Genomic DNA, 16387 nt, shown 5'->3' with positions numbered 1-16387 from the left:
AGCGATTCATCCTCGGAATAAACCTGCACATTCAACTATTGAACTGTAAACTATTCAGAGAGTCAATTCTGCTTTGAAGGAGAGCATGTGGCATTTATTGCCGGGGTCGGAATATCTAGAGAGCACATTATATAGAGACGCAGCTTCCTGCGCCAAACCAGTCCAACCACTGTGCATGCATCTCACAAACAGATATGGTGTATATAAAACAGAGAACAAAGATAACAAGAGATAACATTAAAGGGCTTGCAATCTACAATGTCACAATTTTCTCACCATAAATAGACCAACTACTTCATAACACAGCTTCAGTTAAAGAACCGTAACTCTTGGCAACCAAACTGGTTGTAGCTGACAGGACGGCGTGGAGAGCATGCACTGAGCATGGCGCGCACTCCTAAACCCTGCGCACACACACACACACAGCGTGCACTCTGGGCATGGCGCGCACTCCTAAACCCTGCGCACACACACGGAGCGCGCACTCCTAAACCCTGCGCGCACACACACACAGCGTGCACTCTGGGCATGGCGCGCACTCCTAAACCCTGCGCGCACACACACACACACACACACACACACACACACACACACACACAGCGTGCACTCTGGGCATGGCGCGCACTCCTAAACCCTGCGCGCACACACACACACACACACAGCGTGCACTCTGGGCATGGCGCGCACTCCTAAACCCTGCGCGCACACACAGCGTGCACTCTGGGCATGGAGCGCACTCCTAAACCCTGCGCACACACACACACAGCGTGCACTCTGGGCATGGAGCGCACTCCTAAACCCTGCGCACACACACACACACAGCGTGCACTCTGGGCATGGAGCGCACTCCTAAACCCTGCGCGCACACACACACACAGCATGCACTCTGGGCATGGCGTGCACTCCTAAACCCTGCGTGCGCACACGCGCACACGCGCACACACACACACACACACACACACACACAGCATGCACTCTGGGCATGGAGCGCACTCCTAAACCCTGCGCGCACACACACACAGCGTGCACTCTGGGCATGGAGCGCACTCCTAAACCCTGCGCGCACACACACAGCGTGCACTCTGGGCATGGAGCGCACTCCTAAACCCTGCGCACACACACACAGCGTGCACTCTGGGCATGGAGCGCACTCCTAAACCCTGCGCGCGTGCACACACACACACAGCGTGCACTCTGGGCATGGAGCGCACTCCTAAACCCTGCGCACACACACACAGCGTGCACTCTGGGCATGGAGCGCACTCCTAAACCCTGCGCGCGCACACACACACACAGCATGCACTCTGGGCATGGAGCGCACTCCTAAACCCTGCGCACACACACAGCATGCACTCTGGCCATGGAGCGCACTCCTAAACCCTGCGCACACACACACACAGCATGCACTCTGGGCATGGAGCGCACGCCTAAACCCCCCCCCCCCCCCCCCCCACACACACACACACACACACACACACAGCGTGATCTCCTAAACCCTGCGCAAACACACAGCGCGCGTACTCCTAAACCCTGCACGCGCGCACTCCTAAACCCTACACACACAGAACGCGCGCGCCTAAACCCTGCACACACACACAGAACGCGCGCTCCTAAACCCTGCACACACACACAGAACGCGCGCTCCTAAACCCTGCACACACACACAGAACGCGCGCTCCTAAACCCTGCACACACACACAGAACGCGCGCTCCTAAACCCTGCACACACACACAGAACGCGCGCTCCTAAACCCTGCACACACACACAGAACGCGCGCTCCTAAACCCTGCACACACACACAGAACGCGCGCTCCTAAACCCTGCGCACACACACAGAACGCGCGCTCCTAAACCCTGCGCACACACACACAGAACGCGCGCTCCTAAACCCTGCGCACACACACACAGAACGCGCGCTCCTAAACCCTGCGCACACACACACAGAACGCGCGCTCCTAAACCCTGCGCGCACACACACACAGAACGCGCGCTCCTAAACCCTGCGCGCACACACACACAGAACGCGCGCTCCTAAACCCTGCGCGCACACACACACAGAACGCGCGCTCCTAAACCCTGCGCGCACACACACACAGAACGCGCGCTCCTAAACCCTGCGCGCACACACACACAGAACGCGCGCTCCTAAACCCTGCGCGCACACACACACAGAACGCGCGCTCCTAAACCCTGCGCGCACACACACACAGAACGCGCGCTCCTAAACCCTGCGCGCACACACACACAGAACGCGCGCTCCTAAACCCTGCGCGCACACACACACAGAACGCGCGCTCCTAAACCCTGCGCGCACACACACACAGAACGCGCGCTCCTAAACCCTGCGCGCACACACACACAGAACGCGCGCTCCTAAACCCTGCGCGCACACACACACAGAACGCGCGCTCCTAAACCCTGCGCGCACACACACACAGAACGCGCGCTCCTAAACCCTGCGCACACACACACACAGAACGCGCGCTCCTAAACCCTGCGCACACACACACAGAACGCGCGCTCCTAAACCCTGCGCACACACACACAGAACGCGCGCGCCTAAACCCTGCACACACACAGAACGCGCGCGCCTAAACCCTGCACACACACAGAACGCGCACGCCTAAACCCTGCACACACACAGAACGCGCGCTCCTAAACCCTGCACACACACACAGAACGCGCGCTCCTAAACCCTGCACACACACACACACACACACAACGCACGCTCCTAAACCCTGCACCTGTTTATCTGCAGTCTTCTCCTACATCCAAACTGCAGAATTTATAAAGCTCGTCTGTAAATTAAGAAAAATGGGGGGGGGGGGGCTGAACCCCCCTTCCACACAGCACACAGGAACAGAGCTGAAGGCTTTCAATCACAGGCTGTTTGTTCCAGCCTGACCCATGTTCTCTTGGTGTCAGGAAAACTTGTCAGAAGTGACTTGCACTGATGTTAGAGGAAGGAGGCAGCAGACAGAAAATGCCACTTAGTGCTCTGGAGTGAGATAAGCACGTTATAGAGGGATATGCTTTGTTCATATTTCGTGTCTGAGGTTTACAACCACTTTAAAGCAATTGTCATCAGACCTTGCAAAGTGAACTCACATACTTTGCCAAGTATAAAGCTTCTACTGCTTTGACGGAATAACCCCAATTAGCGTGTGCAGTAATAACCTTTAGAGAATGTATATAAACATATACAGAGAGATCATTTAGGGTTGTGCGTTATCAGCAGCATCTATCTGCTCAATGAGTTCAGGGACTCGGACATAATGAACAGCACAGCTAATATCTGGAATACCAGAGGTTAGAGACCTATAGCGTGCTTCCAATAGACGCTACAGGAGAGGAGACGCCTACAATCCTCTCCCAATGCCAGTCAGTCACTGAAATATTTCGTCCCCAAAAGCATTCCTGAAAAAAAAGAAGAGAACTAAAAGCTGGCCGTACGTCAGTCGAATTTGATTCCTTCTTCTCTGATCCTCCCATTCTTACACACTGTCCCCAATATATCTGCTGATAGAACAGAAGCTAGGGGACAAGCTGCACATGCTCAGTTTGGTGCGTGTGTGGGGAGATAAATACAGGGCTAATCAGCACTGTCCAGACAGAGGGTCAGAGCTCCCGCAGCCTCATAGGACAGTCAGAGCAATATGCACAGACTCCTCCTACAAGCTTTAACCAGGCACTGATAGAAGTCACAAGACTGCTATATACTGCTGATGAGAAAAGGTATTTAGCCTTTCATATTTACTAAAATAATTGCATTTGCATTTTCTGTGTACTGCGGGAGACCAGATATAGTGACTGGGTTTAGTAACACTTTAACCGGTTCCCGACCGGCGCACGGCGATGTACAGCGACAGAATGGCAGGGCTGCGCAAATAGGCATACCTGTACGTCCCTTTGAATTTGCCGCCATGCAATCGCCTGGCGCTCGCCGCAAGCTCCGTAAGTAGGATCACGGGTCCCGCGGAACTCTATGTCCGAGGGGATAACCGCAGTCGTCTCACGGAGAGGAAGAGCGGTGAGATGCTAATGTAAACAAGCATTTCCCCGTTCTGCCTAGCGACAGTACACTGATCGCACCCGTAATCGGGATCAGTGTCATGTCATACACAGCCCCCAACAATATAAAAAAAAAAAAAATATATATATATATATATATATATATATATATATATATATATATATATATATATATATATATACACACACACACACACACACACACACACACACACACACACACACACATTCGCTGCCATTACTATTAACAGAAAAAAAGCCCTAAAACCATCCCTGTAGACACTATAACTTTTGCACAAACCAATCAATAAATGCTTATTGTGATTTTTATTTTTTTTAACCAAAAAGAAGTTAGAAGAATAAGTTTCGGCCTAAACTGAGGAAACAATTTCTTTTTTTACATATATTTTGGTGATATTTATTATAGCAAAAAAAGTAATAAAAATATATAGCTTTTTTTTCAAAACGGTCACTCTTTTTTTGTTTATAGCGCAAAAAATAAAAAAAAGACACAGAGGTGATCAAATACCACCAAATGAAAGCTCTATTTGTGAGGAAAAAAGGACGTCAGTTTTGTTTGGGAACTTCGTTACACGGCCGCGCATTGTCAGTTAAAGCGACGCAGTGCCTAATCGCAAAGAGTGCTCTGGTCAGGGAGGGGGTAAAGCCTTCCGGGGCTGAAGTGGTTAAGGTCACAGCAACGTTGAAAATGTGCCTGCACTACTTTGGCCTGACTTTTGATGCGACTTAGATCCATTGAGTGTAAAGTCTAGTCAAAGTTACACCGAAAGTCACTCCAAATTTGCACTGGAAATTATGCGACTTTGGAGACGCGCAAATGTGAATGGATCCTTCAAGGAATTTCTAATAGTGTATGTTGTTTTCTTTCAGTAAAGTGTATTTGCTCCAAAAATAAAAAACAACATTTTGAAAGTACTTTTGGAGACATTCGTCAATCTGAAAATTTTTGTAGAAACGTTTTTGTTTGAAAGTCTGCGAATGTATGGCCGGCTTAATTGCCTACCTCTCCCACTGCTGACATGGCTCTGATGTAGAGAAGTCCTCTCCTTTTTCGAGACAAAAATTTTCGGAAGTGTCACGCTTCTGTGTCCCCTACTGGCTGAGTGGTTTCTCCCACTGACCTCTATGTTACTGCAGTACTGTGGGGGCAGGTGGAAGGAACCATTAAGCACTGCAGGTGAAATAGCGGCTCAACACTCTTGGGAGCAAGGTGGCTTCCAAAGAACCTTCAGGGACGATATTCCTGCATCAGAGCCGTGTGAACAGAAGGAGAAGAAAGCATTTTGTTTCTTTCCTAGGGCCCAGCTTTAAAGTGGTTGTAAACCCTTACAACCAACTTTGACCTACGGGTAAGCCTAGATTAAGGCTTACCTGTAGGTCCAAGAAATATCTCCTAAACCTACACGGTTTAGGAGATATTTGCCGAAAGACAGGCACCGCTGTCTACGGCGCATGTGCCGTAGACAGCGGCACGCAGCGTGTGGAGAGCACGACTAATACTTGTCCTGTGGACAGATTCTCCCACCCTCTCCAGAGTTACCATGGACCTCTTGGCTCTTCTCTGATGAATGCTCTCCTTGCCCGGCTGGTCAGTTTAGGTGGACGGCCATGTCTTGGTAGGTTTGCAGTTGTGCCATACTCTTTCCATTTTCCGATGATGGATTGAACAACGCTCTGTAAAATGTTCAATGCTTGGGATTTTTTTTTTTTTTTTTTTTTTTTTAAATAACCTAACCCTGCTTTAAAGTTCTCCACAACTTTATCCCTGACCTGGCTGGTGTGTTCCCTTGGCCTTAAACGATGCCGTTTGTTCACCAAGGTTCTCTAATAAACCTCTGAGGGCTTCACAGATCTTTCCATTTTCCTATGATGGATTGAACAGTGCTCTGTGAGATGTTCAAAGCTTGGCATTTTATTTTTATTTATTATTTTTTTTTAACCTAATGTTCAAAGCTTGGGATTTATTTATTTATAACCTAATGCCCCGTACACACCTCTTTGGATTTTCCGACAACAAATGTTGGATGTGAGCTTGTTGGTGGAAAGTCCAACCGTGTGTATACTCCATCGGACATTTGTTGTCGGAATTTCCACCAACAAAAATGCTGGCTAGCACATTCTCAAATTCTCCACCAACAAATGTGTGTTGTTGGACTTTCCAAGCGTGTGTACACAAGTCCATTGGACAGAAGTCCAAAACACGCATGCTCGGAAAAATCAATGCTCACCAAAACACAACATGAGCAGAAGGAGCAAAAAGGGTGGCAAAAGACTATTGAACTTCCTTTTTAAAATCGGCTCATCGTACTTCACTACGTTCGTAATTGTTGGCCAACATTTGTGTGACCGTGTGTATGCAAGGCAAGTTGGAGCCAACAACCTTCGAACAAAATTCCATGGTTTTGTTGTCTGAAAGTCTGATTGTGTGTATGGGGCATTACCCTGCTTTAAACTTGTCCACAACTTTATCCCTGACCTGTCTGGTGTGTTCCTTGGCCTTCAAGATGCTGTTTGTTCAAATTATATATATATATATATATATATATATATATATATATATATATATATATAAAAATTTCTTTTTTCTCTCTGGACACTGAAAAGTAAAGATGTAAAACTTTCAAACCCAGAGCGGTCCTTGTAAACTCAGCTGTCTACATTCTGACCACAGCAGAACCGGCCACGGTAGCCGGTCGGTCTCATCTAGTGGGCAACAGAAGATGTGCTTCCAATTCCCAACTACACCATTAGCTGGCTTTGGCTCATGAGAGTTTAAGCAACAACTTCAATCATTGAATGCATCGGCGACTCAACTTCGAGGAATTATCCGGCCTTGAATAGGAGCTTTCTATAAGCAAAAAGGGAAGCAAAATTAGAGGTGTCGACATAGTAACCAATCAGATTCCAGCGCAGGTCTGAAGACCAATTGGTCAACTAGGTGCAACACCTCCACAGGTTGAGAAAAAAAAAATAAAAAAAATATTGTGCACTTTAAAGTTTAACCAAAAACTTATTTCGAACCTGCAGAACCTCAGAAGCCTAAACCCAGGGAAGATCCATTAGAAGGCAATGTGCTCCAACAGAGGAAAAGTATTTTCAAGGAAACCCCCGATCCTCCCTGGATCAATCCTCTATCCTGATAGACGTGCTGAAACCCTTGCTAGATGTCAACAGCTAAAATTAAATTCCCTATAGAAAATACAATGCACATTGGGGAGAAGATTCCTTTGAGATGTTGCGGACAGACCAAAAGGAAGGACAACAATCGGGAGAGCAGAGCATCCCCCAACGTAGGAGATGAAGATGATCTCCTCCTCGGGGAGCAGGCGGAGAAAGTTTTAGGCTCGCTGTCCTGGAAGCCGATTGGTGAATACGATTTTATTGGGCTCGCTACATAAGAAAAAAGTAAAAAGATAAGTGCTGACCTGCCCAATCCAAATCTTCATAACTGAGCCCATCCATCACTTGAAGAACCAATAGGAAGGTGGCTGGTAACCCCTTGACTTTCCTAATAAAGCAAAACTAGAGCCTCCTATTGGTTATAGCCAAAGAAAACTTCCATCTTGGTCTCTGATCTACAACTACCATGGTGCTGCACATGTGATCACTTATGACTCCGCCCACTGGATGGTTTGACAGTTTGGCTGAGAACACAATCAGAGTGACAGTTACATCCCCGCAACGGGACGCTTTTCAAAACTGGTAAATGAATGGATTTCCTTCCACTTTAACTGTAAGCAAAGCCAAAACATGACTGCATGTCCCGCATTCTATCAATGTATCACAACACTTCAATAAAGATAAAAAGAAAAAAAAAGCAAACGGTACGATGCATGAGAACATAACACACCAGAGGACCCGGGAGTCAGCGAGCACTTACCTCATCACACAAATACCATATCAGACCCCCCCCAACAACACTACATTAATGCAAGCCAACCCCCCCCCCCCAACACTGCAACCCAATCCCCCCCCCCCCAACAGTACAACCCAATCCCCCCCCCCCCCCAACACCACTACAACCTAATCACCCCAACAACCCTAAACACTCCACGACACAACTCCCACATGCTAAAACCTAATCACCCAAAACAACAAAACTTCCTCTTGCTACAAGCCAATCATCCCACCAACACTACAACCTCATCACCCCACCAACACTACAACCCAATCACCCCAACAACAAAACGACCTCATGCTACAACCCTAATCCCCCCAACACTGCAACCCAATCACCCCCCACCCCCCCCCAACATCACCCCACCAACACTCTAACCCAATCTCCCCCCCCCCCCTCCAACAACACTGCAAGCCACTCACCCCACACAACGACATAATCACCCCTAAAACCTAAATCACTCCACGACACAACTCCCACATGCTACAACCTAATCACCCCACACTGCAGCCTAATCACAACAACAAAACTTCCTCTTGCTACAACCCAATCACCCCACCAACACTACAACCCAACAGCATTGCAATCCAATCACCCCACCAACACTACAACCCAACAGCATTGCAATCCAATCACCCCACCAACACTACAACCCAACAGCATTGCAATCCAATCACCCAAACAACAAAACTTCCTCATGCTACAACCTAATCACCCAACAACAATGCAACCCAATCCCCCCACACTACGACATAAGCACCCCCAACAACCCTAAAACCTAATCACCCCACCAACACTACAACCCCCATCACCCCACCAACACTACAACCCTCATCACCCCACCAACACTACAACCCTCATCACCCCAGGACACAAACAAACAAATCTCCCAATGCCACAACCTAATCCCCGAGATAAGGTCAGCACTCCAGCACACCTACAATGCATTATCCTTGGGGTTCCCTAGCAACGCCCCTAGCAACCAGATTCCAGCTGTGACTTTTTCCGGACATGTGTGGAGATGGAAGCACACACCTGATTGGCTGCCCCGTCACCCCTCATTCTGTATGAGGCTGGAGATTGTAAGCTCTTGTTACCAGAACTCGGCGCCCCCTGCAGGACGCTCACCATAACCCCCTCCCCCACATGAGCTCCTCCTCCCAGAACCCCCCCGCGGCAGGCGATGAGCGGAGCTCGGTGTCCCCCCTCCTTCCCCCCCGGGCTCACCTCGGGAGTACAGAGACTTCGGGGACTCAAGGTCAAGGTCAGCGCTGAGCAGGGAGATGAAGTCGGAGGGCATGGCCGCCCGGGCCAGCGAAGGAGGTGCGGAGAGTCGCTTCGGTAAGTCCCGGTCCTTCTCTCCGGTCTGTTCACACTGACAGGAACCGACGGCACGCCCCCCTACTGCCGACCCACTGCGCAGACGCGAGGCGGGGCCTGCCCGCTGACCCAGACCGATCCAGGCAGAGGGGCGGGGCTTATCGGCTTTGACGGGCAGGCGAAGGCTTCCAGGGGGGCGGCGCTTCGGGCGCTAGCTCGGTGGCGACAGTAACTAAGGGGCGGGGCTATGCGCCGACGGTCACCTACGCTGCCTCCCGCCCGCTGAGCGTGACGTCCGTAGTGAGCGCATACGCGCTGACGTCCGTCGTAGGCGTTTTTTTTTTTTTTTAGCAATGACGGATAGGTGATGGCACCAATAGGGTTGCGTCCCAGAGGCAGAAGGAGGAAAGTGATTGGCTGCCGCAGTCCTGTGTGTTCTGAATGGCAGTTTGAGAAACAACAGGTGTCTGCGAGAGCAGGTGTGGGAAGGTTCAGAGTTGTCACCACAATGTCATTCATTATGTCATTGTGATTATTGACCACTTCCAGCCCAGGCACTCCTCTCCTACATGTAAAAATCTGTATTTATTTATTTAAAATTACTCAGAACCCCCTAAATATTATATATTAATTAATATTATAATATTAATATATTATATATATATATTATTATTATTTTTTTTTTTTCTTTAGCAGCGACCATAAGGAATTAAATGGCGGTTGTTGCAATATTTTATTTCGCATGGTATTTGTGCAGCAATTTTAAAAATTAAGTTTCATGCATTAAAATAAAAAAAGGTAATTTTTTTTTTTTAATGCATGAAACTTTTTTTTTTTTTTTTTTTAAACTCATTTGAAAATTTGCTGCACAAATACTGTGTGAAATACATTTTTATTTATTTATTTTTTAATGCATGAAACTTTTTTTTTTTAAACTCAAAGTTTGAAAACTTGCTGCACAGATACAGTGCGAAATAAAAAAAATATATATTTTTTTAATGCATGAAACTTTTTTTTTTAAACTCATTTGAAAACTTGCTGCACAAATACCATGTGCGAAATAAAATACTTTTTTTTTTTTTAATGCATGAAACTTTTTTTTTTTTTAAACTCATTTGAAAACTTGCTGCACAAATACAGTGCGAAATAAAATAATTTTTTTTTTGTTTTTTTTAATGCATGAAACATTTTTTTTTCTTTTAAACTCACTTGAAAACTTGCTGCACAAATACCGTGCGAAATAAAATACGTTTTTTTTTGTTTTTTTTAATGCATGAAACTTTTTTGTTTTTTTTTAAACTCATTTGAAAACTTGCTGAACAAATACCGTGCGAAATAAAATGTTATTTTTTTTATTTTTATTTTTTTTTAATGCATGAAATTTTTTTTTTTTTTTTTTAAACTCATTTGAAAACTTGCTGCACAAATACCGTGTGCGAAATAAAATACGTTTTATTTATTTTTTTGTTTTTTTTAATGCATGAAACTATTTTTTTTTTTTAAACTCATTTGAAAATTTGCTGCACAAATACTGTGTGAAATACATTTTTATTTATTTATTTTTTAATGCATGAAACTTTTTTTTTTTAAACTCAAAGTTTGAAAACTTGCTGCACAGATACCGTGCGAAATAAAAAATATATATATTTTTTTAATGCATGAAACTTTTTTTTTTAAAACTCATTTGAAAACTTGCTGCACAAATACCATGTGCGAAATAAAATACTTTTTTTTTTTTTAATGCATGAAACTTTTTTTTTTTTTAACTAATTTGAAAACTTGCTGCACAAATACAGTGCGAAAGAATTTTTATTTTTTTTTAATGCATGAAACTTTTTTTTTTTTTTAAACTCACTTGAAAACTTGCTGCACAAATACCATGCAAAAGAAAATATTGCAACAACTGCTCGATTTTTATTTTTTTTGCATGATGGGAAAGATGAGGAGTAAATTGATACCTAATGCGTCACGCTATTAAAATTACGCATGCTCGTGGAATTGCGCCAAACTTCGGCACATAAAAATCTCCATAGGTGACTCTTTTTACAGGTTACCTGCTTAGCGTTACAGAGGAGGTCTCGCTCTAACGATTGCGGCGATATCTCACACGTGTGGATTGAACACCGTTTACATACATGGGGCGCGATCTATGTATGCGTTCGCTTCTGCGAGCGAAAACACGCGGGGATGGGGGGCGCCGTACATTTATTTATTTTTTTCTATTGTTTATTTTACTTTTCTAGTTTGTTGCTTTCTTTTTACATTCTGGGAAGCCCGATATAAAATTAATAAAAATAAAAACAAAAAAAGATCTCGTCTTCTCCGCTGAGGCGGCGGCATCTTTTCAAATGCAAAGGTCGGGCGTGACGTCATCACATCGCGCCCGGCCCCTGAAAAGTCACACAGTATCTCACAGAAGTAAGTACACCGCTCACATTTTTGTAAATCTTTTCTTCTATCTTTTCATGTGACAACACTGAAGAAATGACACTTGTCTACAATGTAAAGTAGTGAGTGTACAGCTTGTATAACAGTGTAAATTTGCTGCTCCCCTTAAAATAACTCAACACACAGCCATTAATGTCTAAACCTCCGTCAACAAAAGTGAGTGCACCCCTAAGTGAAAATGTCCAGATTTGGCCCAATTAGCCATTTTCCCTCCCCGGTGTCACGTGACTCATTAGTGTTACAAGGTCTCAGGTGTGAATGGGGAGCAGGTGTGTTACATTTGGTGTTATCGCTCTCACTCTCTCATACTGTACTGTAATTGTGTTGTCCCCCCTATACATTGTACAGCGCTGTGTAAACTGTTGGCACTATATAAATCATGTATAATAATAATACTGGTCAGTGGAAGTTCAAAATGGCACCTCATGGCAAAGAACTCTCTGAGGATCTGAAAAAAATATTTTTGCTCTACAAAAAGATGGACCAGGCCAGTGATGGTGAACCTTGGTACTCCAGATGTTTTGGAACTACATTTCCCATGATGCTCATGCACTCTGAAGTGTACATGAGCATCATGGGAAATGTAGTTCCAAAGCATCTGGGGTGCCAAGGGGTGCCCCATCACTGGCCTAGGCTATAAGAAGATTTCTAAGACCCTGAAACTGAGCTGCAGCACGGTGGGCAAGACCATACAGCGGTATAACCGGACAGGTTCCACTCAGAACAGGCCTCGCCATGGTCCACCAAAGAAGTTGAGGTCACGTGCTCAGCGTCATATCCAGAGGTTGTCTTTGGGAAATAGACGTGTGAGTGCTGCCATCATTGCTGCAGAGGTTGTAGGGGTGGGGGGGGGGGGTCAGCCTGTCGGTGTTCAGACCATACGCCGCACACTGCATCAAATTGGTCTGCATGGCTGTCGTCCCAGAAGGAAGCCTCATCTAAAGATGATGCACAAGAAAGCTGCAAATCGTTTGCTGAAGACAAGCAGACTAAGGACATGGATTACTGGAATCATGTCCTGTGGTCTGATGAGACCAAGATAAACTTATTTGGTTCAGATGGTGACAAGCGTGTGTGGCGGCAACCAGGTGAGGAGGACAAAGACAAGCAGGATGACCGCAAAAATTGAAATAACACTCCTAAAGCCACATCCGTATAAACTTGATTGGAAAAGAGAAAGGGTAAAGGGCCACGGGGCCCTAATCCGGACTTTACAGGCAAGGTGGACAATGATATAGTACAAAACTATATTTTATTAACAATAAGTCATATCAAACAGGTCAAGTAAAAAAGAATTATAAACATAAGATAGGCATATGATAGTAACGAGTATCTAGTCTAAACAAGAGAGTTGACGCCAAATAAACGGCAGTGAGCCCCTGTACGTGAACGTGTTTCGCTGTTTTGCTTCATCAGGACACACTTAGGGGTAGTTGCCACCTTGCCTGTAAAGTCCGAATTAGGGCCCTGGTGCCCTTTACCCTTTCTCTTCCCCGAGGAAGCAGGAAGAGACTAGCGAATATAAATTAAATAATGTCACACAAGTGAGTGGGCTCGGGGAGGCAGTGCCCTACATCCCAAACCCACCCTTTCTGATGCCAATTGGAGCCTTAGGCTCTGTTTACATCTTCCACTCCTTAGAGGTGAATGAAGGGCCTGTTTGGGTCACTAATGCCCCATACACGCGGTCGGAAATTCCGTCGGAAAAAGTCAGAACGGATTATGTTGTCGGAAAATCCGATCTTGTGTGGGCTCTATTGGACTTTCTCCCTCAGAATTTCCGACGGAAAAAGTTTGAGAGCTGGATCTAAAATTTTCCGACAACAAAATCGTGTGTAGAGAATTCCGACGCACAAAGTGCCACGCATGCTCAGAAAAAATTTGGAGACAAAAGCTATTGGCTACTGGCCTCTATGTAGTCCCGTCGTATGTTTTGTACGTCACCTCGTTCCGAGCGATCGGATTTTCCGGAAACTTTGTGCGACAGCGTGTATGCAACACAAGTTTCGGCCAAAATCCGTCTGGAAAAAAATCAGACGGATTTTGTGGTCGGAATGTCCGACCGTGTGTATGGGGCCTAAGGCTGCTTTCTCACTGATGCGCTGCGGTTTACCCCCACCGAGGGTGCAGTGCAGTGCGACTGTGGCTTTCCTGCAAGTTAGCTGCACTTTGCCATAGACTTTTATATCCTGTAGGTGTGGGTGTACTTTCAGAAAGCGCACCAAACCCACAGGTAATAACAGAAGTCTATGGCACAGTGCAGGTAACCCGCAGGTGCAATGCTCTGCACTTGTGGATCCGTTTGAAAGCAGCCCAGTATATATATACTGTGATTTTAGTAATAAACTTACCTTTAACCACTTGCTGACCACCCACCGTCAATCGATTGTCACTCCTGTGCGAATCGCCGTACCTGTACGGCGGGCACTCTAAGGAGTATAGGCCGCGCGTGCCTTCCGCGTGACCTAGGAGCCCGTGCATGTGGCCCGGCGGCCGCGATGCCCGTCGGCTACTCGCGATTGCTACCTTTAACCACTTGCTGACCACCCACCGTCAATCGATTGTCACTCCTGTGCGAATCGCCGTACCTGTACGGCGGCCACTGTAAGGAGCATAGGCCGCGCGTGCCTTCCGCGTGACCTAGGAGCCCGTGCATGTGGCCCGGCGGCCGCGATGCCCGTCGGCTACTCGCGATTGCTCCTGAGAAACAGAAAACCTAGATATGTCATTGTAAATAGACAGATCTCTATTCTGTCAGGGGTGAGGAGAGCGATCTGTTGTTCCTACTGCTTAGGAACAATGGTCAGCTTGCAGTGGGTGGAGCCTGCTACTCCCCTCCCACAGCTCTGTAAGTTCCCTCCCACAGACTTCTGTCCTACAAAAGCTATGTACAGCACAGTGATAATATCACTGCTACATTTACAAGGCAATATCCTGGTTTGCAAAGCAATTTGATGAACACAAAGTGGATTTATTTCCTTTATGGCTATTTGAGAAATAATTAAATTTTTCGTTGCCCGGAGTTCAGCTTTAACAGCTTCTCGCCCGACCTATAGTAAAATGGCGGCCGGGTGGTGGTTCAGTTATCGACTGATAACCTATCCGAGTAACAGCTTGCCGCCGGTACCATGTGACCTCCGTGACCAATCACAGCAGGTCACATGACATTTGTAAACAATAGATGGCTTCCTTTCATGCCATCCATTGAATACAACTGTGTTGCTAGCTGTGATTGGTCAGTGTGATCACAAGGTACAGACTGGGCTAATCAGCCTATCTGCATAGCTCCCAACAGTCCCTGATTTCGAGGGACTGTCCCTGATTTGGTACAAAGTCCCTCTGTCCCTCTTTCCCCCTCATTTGTCCCTCAATTTGGTCAGATCTATATAGTTGCATATAAAATGCACCTTTTTATCCTTCAAAAAAGTGTTTCCCAGAGCTAAAAAGTGCTAAAAAGGGGTCTAACTAATCTTTTTTTTTTTTGTAGAATTCTCCTTTAAGTGGGCAGGGGGTGTGTCCTATGTCTACATACTTTTCATAATAGGCGCCCCTCTTTCCCATCTCAAAAAGTTGGGAGGTTTGTATCTGCACCACGTGATTAGCACTGGCCAATCACAACTAATCAAAACAGACTGAATGAATGAATTTTCATTCTGTGAAATGCTGGCTTATAGCAATGTAATGTACTGCCATAGGCAAACGTAATATGTAAAAAAATAAAATAAAAATCCTGCTCACTTCCCCAGAGTAGTACAGTGTTACTGTGGTAACATTATATTGCTCTGGTCACAGTGTTTTAAAAAAAAAAAATCGTAAGAAAAAGACCAAAAATTGAATAAATAAAAAATTGGAAAAAAAAATATTATTATTATTATTATAATTTTTTAAATATATTGTCACCAATCAGTGCCTCTGATTCCCGCCACACCCATTATATGATAACGCTTTACTGCACTAGTGACAGTATATTTAAAAAAAAAAATTATAATTTTATTTCTTCCTTTTCCAAAAAATTCTGCCAAAAATACAACTTCAAAAAACTCGCCATGCCTCTTACTAAATACCCTGGACTGTCTACATTCCAAAAAGGGTAATTTGCACTGTCCTACATCAGTATTGATCTGTATATATTGATCTGTTGATCAGTATTGATCTGTATATACCATAGTTTGTGGACTCTATGACTTGACTACAGACTAAATAATATACACTTATTTAGGTTATTTTCAACAAAGAATTGTAGCGGAATACGATTTGACCTAAATTTATCAATAAACATTTTTTTTTATTTAGTTATTTAGCAAAAAAGTAAAAAAAAAAACCCCAGTGGTGATTAAATACCACCAAAAGAAAGCTCTATTTGTGTGAACAAAGTGCTAAAAATGTCATTTGGGTACAGCGTTGCATGACCGCGCAATTGTCATTCAATTTGCGACAGCGCTGAAAGCTGAACATTGGCCTGGGCAGGAAGGGGGGTAAAAGTGCCCGGTATCGAAGGAGTTAAGTTATTATTGTTATTATCCGGCTGTCCATGTCCATCCAGGAGCAGTACCGCAGTCACTTCCCATTCATCTACAGTCAAGCAGAGACTTCAGAGCTGATGCCAGCATTCAGGTAAAATGTAATAAGCTTGTCCTTTCACTTGTGGCATTCATAATTTAGGTGCC

At 45.5% G+C, this 16387-nt stretch overlaps 1 protein-coding gene and 1 long non-coding RNA gene across 3 annotated transcripts in view; one reads left to right on the top strand and one right to left on the bottom strand.

Annotated features, from left to right (window-relative positions):
* Positions 1–9322, bottom strand: part of NFAT5 (nuclear factor of activated T cells 5) — a 126586-nt gene extending 117264 nt beyond the window's left edge. For both annotated transcript variants that reach the window (XM_077451837.1, XM_077451848.1), the window contains exon 1: positions 9180–9322. In XM_077451837.1, the coding sequence (XP_077307963.1) occupies positions 9180–9252 (73 nt within the window). In that variant the 5' untranslated portion in view covers positions 9253–9322. The remainder of the gene's footprint in view (positions 1–9179) is intronic.
* The window catches only part of LOC143927669 (uncharacterized), a 43150-nt gene continuing 35918 nt past the window's right edge, over positions 9156–16387 (top strand). The window contains exon 1 of the long non-coding RNA XR_013262299.1: positions 9156–9293. This is a non-coding gene — a long non-coding RNA (uncharacterized LOC143927669). The remainder of the gene's footprint in view (positions 9294–16387) is intronic.

This window comes from Lithobates pipiens, unplaced genomic scaffold (genome assembly GCF_037356315.1).
Source record: "Lithobates pipiens isolate NorthernLeopardFrog02 unplaced genomic scaffold, aLitPip1_a1.2 Scaffold_10, whole genome shotgun sequence".
NCBI classification, from domain to species: domain Eukaryota; kingdom Metazoa; phylum Chordata; class Amphibia; order Anura; family Ranidae; genus Lithobates; species Lithobates pipiens.
Note: the sequence above shows the minus strand (reverse complement) of the source record. Positions and strands in the feature narration are given on the sequence as shown.